At 39.6% G+C, this 14,991-nt stretch overlaps 1 protein-coding gene and 2 pseudogenes across 1 annotated transcript; 1 reads left to right on the forward strand and 2 right to left on the reverse strand.

Moving 5' to 3' along the window:
* Positions 1 to 1,165: 1,165 nt before the first annotated feature.
* Positions 1,166 to 5,703, reverse strand: LOC116685239 (CD209 antigen-like protein E). The gene is made up of 7 exons (XM_032510393.1): positions 5,565 to 5,703; positions 5,214 to 5,324; positions 4,531 to 4,620; positions 3,895 to 3,984; positions 2,321 to 2,463; positions 1,858 to 1,970; positions 1,166 to 1,616 (listed from the first exon to the last, which is right to left on the reverse strand). Exons 1-7 carry the CDS (start codon positions 5,701 to 5,703, stop codon positions 1,490 to 1,492), a joined length of 813 nt encoding a protein of 270 aa, XP_032366284.1. The 3' UTR covers positions 1,166 to 1,489.
* Positions 5,704 to 10,202: 4,499 nt separating this feature from the next.
* On the reverse strand, positions 10,203 to 12,343 carry LOC116685240 (Ig kappa-b4 chain C region-like; annotated as a pseudogene).
* On the forward strand, positions 12,304 to 12,854 carry LOC116685241 (Ig kappa chain V region 3381-like; annotated as a pseudogene).
* Positions 12,855 to 14,991: the final 2,137 nt, after the last annotated feature.

The raw sequence follows: 14,991 nt of genomic DNA on the forward strand, positions 1-14,991 counted from the left end.
GACACTGGGGGTTCCCTGAGCAGCTCCTTCAGCACCAGACTGATGCCCCCCCCTCCCCCCACCACATGACACTGGGGGTTCCCTGAGCAGCTCCTTCAGCACCAGACTGATGCCCCCCCCTCCCCCCCACCACATGACACTGGGGGTTCCCTGAGCAGCTCCTTCAGCACCAGACTGATACCCCCCGGTGTAGGAAGCGAGAGGTCGCAGGTCTCTGTCAGACTCTACACACCTGCACTACCTGATAATGTTGTAGTTTCTGTTCCTTTTTCATCTACTCCACAGACTTTCTGTAAATCTTTATTATCTGTATTTTCCCATTACAAGTATTTACTTTTTCAATATTATTTATGGTCACAGGTAAATATAATTTATATAATGTCTACCTACTTTTGCTTTACTACTCTAATTACAAATCAATTTCATTTTAACGTCACTTACACCGCAATATTGTTTCTTATACTATGGCAACTGCACTTTACAAAACCTTTATTTGACGAGAGTTATTGCTGTTATTATATATAACATATTATACATTATAATATATATGATATATATTATAGCCTTGTGATCCTGTAATTTTGATAACATTAAGAAAGAATCAGGTTTCAATTGATTATGATAAATACACATTAAAATATTCTCCTTTTTTCATCATTTAATATATTATTGATGTAATTTAATGTTTTGTGTGTCAATATTGTATTTCGTAATTAGTAAAACCAAAGATTAAGTTTATTATGTTTAAATCGCTGCATTTCGCCACATCCATTAAGGTTTCTTGTCCTCTTCGTACACCGTATTAAACGAGTTGGGTAGTGGGCGGTTGGAGACTGGGCGGGGTTAAACGTTGAGGGGCGGGGCTAAATGTTTAACCACGCCCACATTGAGGTGCTGTCGGGTCTGCAGTCAGGGTACATGTGTTGGCCAGCATGTTCACATCTTATGCAACTTTATTTCTAGAACACATTTCAGCAACAAGACAATTCAAAAGCTTTACATCAAACATTAAAGAGCAATTAAAGACTTTCATGAAAGGAAAACAGGCTCAAATAACAAAAAGATACAAACACAATAGTTAGGTTAAGGTTACAGCGCAGCGTTAAAATAATAATAAATAATGATGATCTAATTGGCTGTGGGGACTGGTCTGGGAGGGAGATGGAGAGGGGGGGGGGGGTATTTCTAAGGAACAACTTGTAACTAACTGACTCCAAACGTTATAATCAACTACATAAACCAAGGTAGAGACCAGCTGCTAATCCATGTTGTTCTTATCTTTTATTGTAATAATCCTGTAGGACTACAGAGTCAGGACATGACTTCTAACCAGATTGGGCTCTATGAAGGGAGAGGAACAAGATCTCTGGAATCCAGGTTACTTAGCAACACAGAATAAACAGCTGAGCCCATGTTGGAGAATTGGTCTGATTTAACAAAGCTGATCCAAACACTACCCCCCCATCCATCATCAAAGAGTTTAGATAATCTATTTCTCACAGATCCAGTTCGTAGTATCAGAATAAGCTCTACCCTGTGTCCATTGTCCTTGTTGATCGCAGCATGCTGCAGCGTACCGGTAACCATCATAGCGAGGCAGTCCTGGTCCCCAGAACCTGTCAGACAAATAAATGTTCTTTATCAAACAGCTGAAACTGCTGATTGTTGTTAATTTGAAAGAAACTGTTAAAATTCATTTTAAAAATGTATATTATCTGTTAATAATCACATTATTTCAATAACTGATTTAAGATTGAGCTTTGAAATCAATGTAACCTGAAACAGCTGCTAATGAAAGAAGGAAACCTCTGTGTGACTGAATTGTGATGAAAACCAAACACCTTTAAAATGTCTCACTTCTCTGTCAGCGGTGATCCGTCCACCCATCTCCATTCCCATCCTCCTGGTCCCCATACATACCGTAGACCAATCCAGGACTCTCCTCCGTTACTCAGCTCAGAGACAAACTTCTAGAAGTGGACGAGAGACACACAATCATTTCTCTGTTCCCAGTTCAGCATTTCTGTTGTAGTAAAGTCATCTTGTGACTTCATCAGCCCCAACAAACACAAGAGGGATCCTCGGTCCCCCCACACTGAGGACTGGACCCAACAGCAGGACAGGAACCACACATTAGTAACGGAGGAAAGAGAAGAAAGACATTTAGAATCAGCAGAGAAACAGAGAACATGAGGAAGTTCACCGTTAGAGATCAACACAGCAACATTAACACTAACATTTTCCTTTCTCTTCATATTTACATATTTCCATTAAATGTCTTTTTCTCTGAGATCACTCACTCAGAAGCAAACACACTCACCTGTTCCTCTTCGTTGTCAATGACGACCAGATCTGATCCTCTCTGCTGACAGTCATCTCTGCTGTCCTCCCAAACCTTCTTCTCTTTAGATTTAAAGTAACAACTGCATCCATATCTCGTCCATCCATCAGGACAGACTTTAGCTTCATGTCAAACAACAAGATTTAAAAACAGATTTCACACCATTCAGTGTCAAAGTGATACGACTTGGAGTTGTAACTATTGAGTTAACCCTTGTGTTGTCCTCCCATCAATCATGAAAAAAAACGTTTTGTTCACTTTGTTTCAACATTATTATCACTTTTTCCAACATTTTTGCCACTGTTTCAATGTAATGGGTGCTTTTTCATGTTTTTAAGTTTTGACATTTTCAGCTTATTTTGATGGCCCATTTTTTTGTGACAACTTTTTTTTTTTTTTTCTTTACTGAAAACGGGTCAATGTGACCAAAGGACAACATGAGGGTTTTCCCTTTCAGGAGGATTACTCTGAATAATTTGAATATCAACTCAGGTGTTAACCCTCTGGGCCCTGAGGCCATTTTTACAGTTTAATTTCCGTCTGGTTTTATTTTATATAAAAGCTTGTAAAACATCAACCCTGTTGTCTACAGTCAAGATATGAACATCATTTTTTTTAGGACAAACTGGGTTATTAGAATATTTGGGTTGCAGTGAGGTCACTTACATGTTAAAAATGGTTGTAGGGCCTTAAAGATAAATAACTAAATAAATAAATAAATAAATAAATAAATAAATGAATCTTCCAGATATGTATTGATATCACAGACATATAAGTAAAACCTCTAAAACACTTCTCATATGTCCTGGGAGTCACACTGTGAAGAAATAATCATCATAACTTATACAGTTGACAAAAAACATGCCTTTTTTTTCTCCAAAAAAGTCAAGACGTTTTGCTCTCATGACATTTACTTATGCCAATAATAACATAATAATGTCATATTTGTTGATATTACACCCACAGCAGTGTTATACAAGCAAATATGTGTCTAAATATTGCATCATTTTGCCTTCAATAGAGTATATAGGCATTTTTGTCCCCTCTGGCCTTCCATACAAGAGGGGTGCTTTTATCTCCCATATATGGGCATGTACTTCTTGAAACAATAGACAGGACAGACAGAGAGAGAGACGGAGGAGCGAACCAGCGGCAGAAATGAGCCAAAACGCGATGAATTATGGATAAAAAGTGGATTAATCTTGGATATAACAGTATGGATTTAAAGCCCAAAGAGGCTGAAGTTCCAGGCTGGATAGAAAACCCCCTGTAGAGGCTAGAAAGACCCGGAAAAGACCGCCGTAAAGCCGAAAGCGTCAGGATTCAAACGAAACCGAAAGTGAGTAAATCGCTTGTATGGTTCAAAAGTTATAAAACTATGAATCAGAGGTACTTTTACACTCGTGGGCGAGTGTCTCGGGCTCAGAGGGTTAAGGTTTGTAAGTGACCGTCTCTAACAGAAATAGTCACATCATCAGCAAAACAGTTAAAATCAACGTCTATGATGTAAATGTGTATAATACAGGAGTTTACTGGTTTTAAACTTTTCTCACCTTCAGTTCTGTTCTTCAGCTGCTTTTCTTCATCCTTTAACTGAGTGTAGTTGTTGCTCAGTTGGTCGTATCTGGTCTGCAGCAAAGTGACTGAAATATAAGATAAGGTGAGCCGTTATTTAGGACAGAAATAACAGTTACATAAAGAAAGGAAAACAATCTAAAATGAGAATTTGAAGCTATGAAAGATCACATAGACTAAATAAATAAAGATCTTTCTTTCCTCTGTTACGTTTCCCTTTCAGGAGGATTACTCTGTGAATAATTTGAATATCAACCCAGGTTTTTAGGTGTGTAAATGACCGTCTCTAACAGAATATTCACATCATCGGCAAAACAGTTGAACAGCATGAAACAGTTATAATCAACGCTAACTACACAATCAAGGTCTATGATGTAAATGTGTATAATACAGGAGGTTACTGGTTTTAACTTTTGTCACCTTCAGTTCTGTTCTTCAGCTGCTTTACTTCATCGTGTAACTGACTGTGATTTACACTCAGTTTTATTCTGTAACTGACTGTAGAGACGTCTTGAAATAAACAGCCATAGATGCAAGTAAGACATCATGAGATTATTATATATAATAATATTATGTTCATTATTTATTCATTATTGGGGTTCAACTTTTCTCACCTTCAGTTCTGTCCTTCAGCTGATTTACTTCATCCTGTAACTGAGTGTAGTTGTTGCTCAGTTGGTCGTATCTGGTCTGCAGCAAAGTGACTGAAAAATAAGATAAGCCTTATATAGGATAGAAATAACAACAGTTACATAAGGAAAGGTAATCAATAATATAAAATGAGAATTTCAAACTATGAAAGAGCAATAGTAGACTAATAATATCAGGTGAAAACCCCATCAAAATAAGAAACCGACCAACAACACCAAATCATTCTTCTTTAAACTAAAGAAAGAATTAAGTTATGTATCCTGTGCATAATGAAATATCACTCATTATCATCATCAAGTGTGAACAAGAACCACATCCTCTGTTTTAAACTGTCTCTTCAAGACTCCTCCTGTAAAAACCAAGTCTGCTCTGATTGGCTCATTTAAAAAATATGGCGCCACTATGCAGACGGTGGTTGTGAAGCCGTGGGCGGAGATCCTCAGAAAGGGGAAGTATATTCTAATGAGCCTGACTGGGACAGAGGAGGAGGAGTCAGATGTGAATAGCTTGTTGAATAGTCTTATTTCCCAGTTGGTGGGTTGGTAGCACTCCAGATGCCCAAATGTAGATAAGAACTGGAAAAGTATGTTTTTATGACATGTCTCCTTTAAGATATGACAGTTTGTATTAAAACATAAATACTCACAGCGAATGAAGAGTGCAGCCAATATCAGAAGATAAAACCCTCCCAGAGTCACTGCAGCAGCTTTGAGACGCCTTCTGTTGTTGGCTGCAGGCTTGTTTTGAGTGTGTGGTCCTACGGAGACAAAATACATCCACAACAGGAGTTATTATGTTGGAAGTAAGATTATAACAATAAGAATAATGACTCACGAGGCACCAGATTACAGCACCAGGACACCTGATAATGACCCAGAGTTAAAGGTGACCAATGGTGGATTGATTGAGAAATATTATTCAGTATGTAATTGTTCTAAAGCCACACGTAAACTGAGATGAAACTTCCTCTTTCCACCAATCATCATTTCAGACTTACCGGCTCTTTGTGGCCCGAGATCAGCGTGATGCTCTTCCTCCTCTAAGATCCCCACCTGACTCTCCTCTTCCTCTCCGCTGGTCTCTTGGACATTTCTTTTATATCTCATATTCAGGCTCAAAATGTGGCGCAGCGACATTTTCTGCAGACCTCTTGACCAACTGAAAAACTTTCACTGTCCGTCTTTGAGTTGGTCACTCCTTGAAAACAGGAAGTGGCACAAACCACTAAGACAGATGCACATCCTAATACATGTGTTACTGTTAAGCAACAAGTTCCACTTAAAAATATGACTCAAATTGCAGCATTCATTTAGGAATTGGAATTATAAAACCTTCAGATAAACTTTATAAAATTATCTTTAAGTAAAGTAAAGTAAAAACATATTCGTGCATTCACCATCTCTAAAAGAGGAACTATTGTTGGACCAGAGACTTATTTTTGTTCTGTTAGAGGAAGTTAAGCTTTCAGGAAATGGCAGACCCAGAAATGCAGAGTAAGCAGGGCAGTGGTGAGCTTTAAGATTAAATATTACAAAAACAATACATCGCCGGCCAACGGAGACTCTGGGCCACTGCACACTGAACCTACAATCTATTTCGTTTTGGTGCAATCCTGCTGGGGAAAAAGTACTAGGCCTACTAATCCTATTCTGAATAATAATTCATGATCTTTTATTTCAAAAGGGTTTACTGCAGTACTGTGGAACTCTTAAATGGCTTGTTAGATCCCGGTAATCCCTGTTTAGGAGGGTACTGGACCAGCTCTCCGTTCAAAGGGTCCGATCCTTCTTAAACCTATGGATATTACCTTCTAGGTATGACTGAGGATTGTTTAAGCTGGTGTTGAAGAGATTCTCCTAGCTCCTAACTGTCTCCATCCGAGCGTCTACCCTGCTTACTCTGAAACAGCACCTGACTGAATAGCCCCAGACCCAGATACCACCTCAGCCGCGCCCGTTCACGACAGCTCTGTCCTCATTGATCAGGGCACTTGGTTAGTTGCTAGGATATTGTTTAGCGGGCAGGAAAATAGGCCCTAAAGGTAAATTAATTTCAGTGGCTAGAGCAACCTATAAGAACCTTTAAAGATGTTAAACTCACTAACCCCATTAATTGCAACCTTTAGTGAAATAATTCAATCTACTGTACTGCTTGTACTTTAAATGCAGTATTTATATATTTTATGTAGTATAGAGCAAGAGCAAGCATACAACTTAAGGATTGAGCATAAATTGATCAATGAATAGAATTCAAAAACACGCATCTGATTTTGTGATATTGAATAAAACTTGATAAAATGATTACAAATGTAAAACTCCCTTAAAATGATTGACTTGTAAACGCTATCAGCTATACTGGTCAGTTCCTAATAATTGATAGGAATGTGAAGGGCAAAACCTGGATGCGATAGTTGAGCTTGGATGAATTTGGCAATCTTCTTTTGTAGAGGTGGGACAGGAGCGTGTCACCCTGGCCGGGGGGACCGCGCCCTTTCTTCTGCCCTTGGCTGTCCAACCTTGTCCAAAGTCTTCAAAATGTCTATAAATCCACAGCCTTTGAGGCAGTTGAACAGAAAAAAGACGTCAGAGTCCGAATTACTCCTTCAACCGGGTGGCTACGGTGGCTTCTGTCTCGCAATTCCACTGAAGAAGTTATCTGAAGTTTCTTTTGCTGTTCTCATGTCCAACTCCCAACTTTTATAGTTGAGGATGCAGAGTCTAAAGATCTATTGTCCAGTTCAACGCCCTTGAGAACTGCTGAGGTATAACCCCAATCCCTGCCTGTTTCTGCCCTTTATACAGTTTGACACAAAAACCTAGTTTGCCCATCAATGATTCATGCATGTTCCTGCTGCCCACTCTGATTTCCCAACAAGCTGAACATGTCCTAACTTGTTTGTCCATTTGCCCTTTTTCAGAATTCAATCAATCCCCATATTTCGTCTTTTAATAATTATTTATCAGCAATTAGTTACACAGTTGTTTTGGAAGCTCTCTAGGCTTCAAACATTAATAGACATACATCCAACATTATTTCTAAGAAATACTTCTCAGTCAGTTAATCACACAACATTTCTGCAAATTCTTAGTTACCCCATACGTTATTTAGCTCAGAAAAGGACCCTACGGCCCAGGACAGTTACCATGCACCCTTGGAAAGTCCACGTTTAACCCAAGATACACTCTGGGTGGCGTGATCTCCACTCACTTGACAGGCTCTTAGTGGTTGGTGTCCAGGGAACGCTACGAAAATGCTTAAAACATGTTTCAGAACAATTGAGTTGCAGTCTTTGCTTTGCTACAGTGGCTTTACTAATATGCCAATATTGTAAAGAAAAGTGCCATTTGCAAAACAGCACACAATGACACAAAGAAACTACTGGGATGTAGAGTATGTCCACGATGGGTGACGTTAGTGATATGAGGACAGATAAGGCAATGCTGTTACGCGTGGAACTAGGTTGAACCCAAATGCAGACACGGAACACGGAAACAGATAGTTTATAGGTTTATTCCAAAGTCCAAGTTAAGGGGTGCAACAGGGAAAAGCTAAGTCCAAAATCCAATGGGAATCCAGGGTACAAAGCGTGTGTGGGACCGTGTTTGAGGGTTCGTGTCCAATAATCAAAAGATCCAGTGTGGAGAGCAGGAGTGAAGTGTCAGCAGGAGTCTGGTTCAAAGAATTGTGGCAGACAAAGAATAATCAGGACAAGCAAATATGACAAAACCTAGGACACCAGGTAGCCTCATCAGCAAGCCTAACATAGTCTTGACTATGATCTGATGAAGTGTAGTAGGTTGACCTGGTATTTGAAGCAGAGGTGATTAGAGTAGATGAGCTGCAGTTGGAACCCTGACTCCCGCACACCAGGCTTCACTCCTGCAATTAAGGACAGACAAAGGGGGGACACAGTGCTACCTGCAGCAGATCTAACATATGTAGGCAACATAACTGATAGACTGGGACAAAAAACCATACCGCTCAAATACGTAGGCTACTATCTGGAAATAATAATGCATCGAACCCTAGCCCAACTAAATATTTTAGGGGCATCTAACCCTAACCCAACTAAATATTGTTGGGGCATCTAACCCTAACCCAATTATATATAGTTGGGACCTCAATATCTTCTCCCGATGCAACTTCAACTCCCTGTGAAGGAATAAAGTTTCTTTACCAGCGGGATCTTTGAGAATAAAATGTTTAGTGAGTAACAGCACATAGGACACACACACACACACACACACACACAACACACACACAACAACCTTATTACTGATTATTTTGATATATTTTAATAAAAACATGGTTACTCCTTTAAAGTGATTTTCTTAACTTCAATCAGGACACTGCATTGTCCAATATTTGGATTTATTTATGAAACCCTTATAAACTATAAGTGCAGGGTATAAAACTGAAAACGGAAACATTTATAAATTGTATTTATTCACACCTTAGTTAAAGGGTTTCACACCCACAACCAGCCACACACACACACACACACACACACACACACACACACACACACACACCCCACACACACACACCACACACACACACACACACACACACTCCACACAGCAGTTCAGCAGTTTGGCTGAAAGAGGAAATGCTGCTTTCACAGTTCTTTCTGTTGCCTAAACTAAAACGTTTAATGTTTATTTAAGTTGCAATGACATTTTATGAATTAAAAGAATTTCCTGCTTTGGAACAAATTATTGAACATCAGTCTGTCAATCCATGATCCAGAAATAAATGACTTCCACTACTGTATAAACAATAATTTGCAAATCCTTTTCAACTTATATACAAGTTGAAAAGGTTTGCAAATGATTGTATTCTATTTTTTTTTTGCATACATACTAGATGTCCTGTATTTACATAACACGTTTTAGGCAGTGTCCCAACTGCATTGTGATTGGAGCTTGTATTTGAGTCATTTTGTATTGTTTTTGTTGTTTGGCGACCACATGTATTTCATGATTGTAATCAAATGATTTATGAAGTTCTGTGTGCAAATCAGTAACATTTGACATATTTTGTTTGTTGTCTCTTTATTTGTCTTTTGTTTATTCAGCAGAAACAAAATGTAAATATTTCCAGAATTTGAACTGCAGATTACTCGTTTTATTTCTCTACGCTGATGATATCATGCTTTTTTTTTCCGATTTAAAAAACGTGTTAGAATTTTGTAGTTTCATGTGAGTAATATTGACTGTTCTTTAGATATACCTAAAACAAATATAATACTGCCGTCCTTAATTTCCTCAATCCTAATTTATCATTGAAATGTTCCGACAATGAGTTTTGTTCCAAAGGTTTATCATTACAGACATTGTTTTATATAACCTTATATTGTCTTTATACAGTCACCATGGAGACATTAAAACATATTTGTTGGATCAGTTTGTCTTCAGGATTTCATAAAGTCAGTGACACCATTAAGAAAAGATGTAATAATTGATAATAATTAACAGGAAACAGCTGATTTGATGAATACGTCTTTATTATGCGGAAACACTGAAATAATATTGAGACATTGCAGCCAGCTGGTAAATGTGTCTATTGAAAGAGGAGAAATAAAAGCCAGAGCTAGTTGCAGAGTGCAGAGTGAGAGCAGTGTCAGAGTAAAACCAGGAGCAGAGTCCCTGCCAGGGAGTCAGCTCAGGCTGGGAACACTGGTCTCTCCTCAGTGTCTCTGAGAGCGGAGTCTGGGAGCCCTGGGTGGCTCACAGGTCACAGAGCCCACCTTCCTCCACTGGTCTGCAGGGAGCCTCAGGGTGCTGCTCCAGCTGTAGTGGCCGTCCTCCAGCACCCCGGGGCTCCTGCTCTCCTCCCAGCTGCTGTGCTGCTGCCGGCCACCTTCCAGGCCAGACTCCAGTCTGAGGGGAAGCCCTTGTTGGCCAGGCACATGAGCGTGGCCTTCCCCTGCTGCAGCTTTTCTTGGAGGGGGGCAGCACCGTCAGGGTGGGGCGTACATCACCTATAGCAGCAGAGGTGGAAGGTTAAAAAGAATTAGCATCAAACCTCAAAATAAGTTAACGGTTGAGAAGCAGCGGCTAGAGGACAGGAAGCACACAGCTGTCAATCACACACCAGCAACTCATAACCCTTTACTGTGTGTGTGTGTGTGTGGGGGGGGGGGGGGGGGGGGTCTCTTCCTTTAAGGAGTTTCTGTCTCATGGTTTTTCTGCTCCACCAGTCACTCACTCACACCTTGTTTCACTTCCCTTTAAGAAACCTCTCATGCACATCAGCACAGAAAGAGTCCTCATATGACCCAAATACATCAAACTGCACTGGAAATACAATTAAAATGTAAAATACCAGAGAAAACCTCTTGTTTTTACTATATGAAGAAAACAATACAATACAGTCTGAATACATATTCTGTCATCTGTTTTTTATTCAAAGTCCAGGTCCATTTCTACAGAAATGTTGACTGTGTGAACTCTCAGAAAGGCAAACGTTAATCAGATCCTCTTTTAAAGAACGTATCAGCTAAAAAAAATCAACCGACCATATTTAAAATGTTCATACAACAGATTTGATATGTTGTCCTCCTGACTCAAAAACTGACAAAGATTTGTCTCTTCGTCCCGTTTCAGACTTTTTTTTAGTTTTCACTAACACCACATTACTAGTTTTACTACTTTTGGAATCCATGGTGATTAACCCTCATTTATATAAAATTATACCTAAGATCAGAGGAAGGAAAGTGATCAGTTGTATTTTTAAAGAGCGTTGTAAGGAATCCATTCATTTTGTTTGGTAATTTGTTTAAAAAGAAACTCATATTTCAGATATAGAAATTTTTTAAAGGTTTGAAATCCAAACTTAAGTGATGATATGATATTTAATGTTCATTGAGCCGCCGTCCAAGCCCCCCTCCCTGTAGAGAGACACGGCTCTCTGACTTAGTCTGAACAACACCTAAACTACAAGTCCTCAAGTTTCTGTCGTCTAAAACCTGATTACCAGGGTTTCTCCTGCCAATCAGACACGCATAACCTTTTATTTCATTATTTCAATTTCTAATAAAAAAAACTGTATTTTGATTGTTTGTAGAACAATGTTGAAAAATCACAAGAAATATGTAAAATCAGGTATTTCAGCTTTTAGAGAGTTAGATGTCTTCCAAAGACTCTAAACATTTCTCATGAATTAATAAATACATCATAATTGAACTTACTTCCAACATCCAGTCTGGTTCCTCCACCGAACGTGTACCACAGTGATACAAACTGGTTGAGCCGTCGTACAAAAACCTCTCACTGTAGAGAGACACGGCTCTCTGACTTTGAACAAACACACTCAACAACACACACTTCCTGTGGTTATTATTCATTTACTATTTCACTGTATATGTATAAGCACCGCCACATCTGTTCAGAATGAATCACATTTTTAGAGATTTATGTTGAATGTGTCTGAAAGTGAAATTGATCCCTCCAACAATAAATGAAAGCAGACAGAAAAGCTTTTAGAAAGTAATATATCCACAATTAGAGTCTGCTCCACATTAAAATGCTCCCTGACACATTCTGGATCAATCCTGTGATAAAGGGATTGATCCGTAGAGAAACAGCATCCTCAGAGTAATCCAAGTCCCTGTTGGAGTCAGGCGGAGCATTTCCATAGAGAGCCACTTTGCATCAGGCAGCACCATGCTCCAGTGCTCTGGGAGACTTTATAGTCCTGAGAGTTGAACACTGGAGGACTGACAGCTGTCTCCATGACAACAGAAGACACAGAAATCCTCCTCATCAGAAACATGACTCGGACCTCCGTCCTCATCTGGACTCTCCTCTGCTGCTGCTTCTCAGGTAAAGTCCAGAGAAATCAAACTCCTCTCCTCTATGAACATCCGTCCCTCTGAATGAAGCCGACTAAACCGTGACGCGCTTTAGTTTTTGTCTCTGTGTCCTCAGAGTCCAGAGGTCAGGTCACAGTGACTCAGCCTGGAGCAGTGAGCTCTGCTCGGGGAGCCTCCATCTCCATCAGCTGTAGGACCAGTCAAGATGTTTATTATGTGACTGTCCATGACCAATTTTGGTACCACATAAATATGGGAGCAGCACCTAAACTGCTCATCTACTAGCCAATAGACGAGCATCAGGGATTTCTAGTCGATTTTCAGGCAGTGGATCAAAGTCTGACTTCACTCTGACCATCAGTGGAGTTGAGGCTGAAGATGCAGCAGTTTATTACTGTCAGAGTCGTCATAAGATCAACAGTCAGGATGTGTTCACACAGTAAAAAATCGTCGTACAAAAACCTCCCTCAGTCAGACTGAACCGAAACTGAACTGACTGCTGCAGCTGGAAGCTACTGCAGAGACTGATACAGTTCACTGAACCACACACACAAAGATGACACACACACATGTCATCTGGGACCCAATTCATACAGAACATGTCCCTGAACAAGCTGTCCTTTCATACTTGATACCTATACACCCATCATAAGAGTTGTCTCTATATACAGACATACTATTTAGAAATATTGTACTGTACACCTCAGTATTAGATGTTGAGTGTTGGCATGGAGGAAAAGGCCGCTGCTCACTGATTTATGAATCAGAGGGATTTTAATTGCTATTTGTGCAATTTAAAGACTTATTCTGTACAGAACACATGTTGTGTGGCTGATATTGACATTTACAAGTCAGAGAGACTAAATCTGATCATATCACTGATCATCTACTGTCAGTTGGTAATTGACATCAGCAACAGATCGCTTGTAGAGCACTTTGACAGCTACTCTGTCATAATTAAAACAACTGGAGACTGGGTACCAGCTGATATCTTGGTCTGATTATCTTTTGTTAAATCGGAATCGCACCACAGTGTTTTTGTCACTCCTGATCAGCCTGAAGGCGGCTGGAAAACTGTCCGACTTTACCGCAGCTTTTTGTCCCCCCCCCCGGCTGCTGCCGCTGTCTCTCGTCCATGTTACAGGCGAGGCGCAGTTCATCTCAAACAAGCCTAATGGTTAGGTTCCAGGCAGAGTAGAAACTGCTGTCGTCATGTGTTTCCCTTGGTTGTTCCTTCCTCTTCTCCACTCTGGTTTCTCTCCAGGTGAGAACGCTGATTGCTTTTCCACCTGTGCAGCAGGTGAAGCAGGATTGGTTCCCCTCAGGCTCGGCCAATCAGCATTCGAGGGAAGTCCAGTAAAAGGAGAACACCTGAGGGCGTTAAATCTCTCTGATCTCTGATCTCTTTGCTGGTTGAGCTGTGGAGGTTTCTTTTCAAACTTTTAAGACTCTGAAAATGTATGAAGTCCAAAATAATCACTGTAATAATCACTTCTACAATATCGCTCACTCATCTTTCCTATTTCCCTGTCCCCGAGACCATCAAAGGGGACGTAAACAAACATGTCTGAGTACAGCTATGATGATGGACATTATGTCCTCATGTCGTCCTGATATGAACACACCTGATTCAACACGGGTGTGAGTCCCAAGACAGGCTTCACTATCAACTACATCACCATGGTGAAATCACATTATTTACAATATAAATACATAGATATTAGAAATTAAAATGTATTTCATAATAATTCAAATCAACAAATCAACACTAAAAACTGGAATATTATATACTTTAGGTTGTATCTTAGCACTTTTCATAGAAACTCAAACATACTCACTGTTGAAATAAATTACAAAATGTGATTATTTCATGTTGTAAAGTTAGTAATCATGTCTATGACATTTTAGTCATTTGGAGTATTTTCTTTGGCTTCTCTTTACTTGTATGTAAATATTTCTGAGATTGAACTGCAGATCACATCATTTTATTTCTCTCTACGCAGATGATTGCCGTGCTTTTTATTGGAGATTTAGAAAATATTTATCAGACTTTTGTAGTTTGTGTAAAAAAAAATGAATGTTCTTTAGAGACACTTAAAGCCAATAACATATTCTAGTCCTACTATGAACACATTCAAATAATAAGAGATGATTTATTATTGAAATGTTCCCACCATGAGTTTGTTCCAAAGGTTCATCATATAGACATTGTTTTATATAATCTCAACTGTCTTTCTACAGTCACCATGGAGACATTAAAACATATTGTTGGATCAGTTGGTCTTCGGATTTCATAAAGTCAGTGACACCATTAGAAAAGATAATAAAACACTTTGATAATAATTAACAGGAAACAGCTGATGTGATGAATTCCGTCTTTATTATGTGGAAACACTGAAATAATATTGAGACATTGCAGCCAGCTGGTAAATGTGTCTATTGAAAGAGGAGGAAATAAAAGCCAGAGCTAGTTGCAGAGTGCAGAGAGGAGAGCAGTGTCAGAGTAAAACAGTAGCAGAGTCCCTGCCAGGAGTCAGCTCAGGACTGGGAACACTGGTCTCTCCTCAGTGTCTCTGAGAGCGGAGTCTGGGACCCTGGGTGGCCTCAC

This window comes from Etheostoma spectabile, unplaced genomic scaffold (assembly GCF_008692095.1).
Source record: "Etheostoma spectabile isolate EspeVRDwgs_2016 unplaced genomic scaffold, UIUC_Espe_1.0 scaffold00569698, whole genome shotgun sequence".
In the NCBI taxonomy this organism is placed as follows: domain Eukaryota; kingdom Metazoa; phylum Chordata; class Actinopteri; order Perciformes; family Percidae; genus Etheostoma; species Etheostoma spectabile.

What these genes read in the sequence shown, in the direction of transcription:
- LOC116685239 (XM_032510393.1), bottom strand. Translation starts at nt 5,703, where the DNA reads ATGTCGCTGCGCCACATTTTGAGCCTGAATATGAGATATAAAAGAAAT. An exon ending in TTGACAACGAAGAGGAACAG is followed by an intron (nt 1,971 to 2,320) that starts GTGAGTGTGTTT and finishes GTCCACTTCTAG; the next exon opens with AAGTTTGTCTCTGAGCTGAG. An exon ending in GGATCACCGCTGACAGAGAA is followed by an intron (nt 1,617 to 1,857) that starts GTGAGACATTTT and finishes TTTGTCTGACAG; the next exon opens with GTTCTGGGGACCAGGACTGC.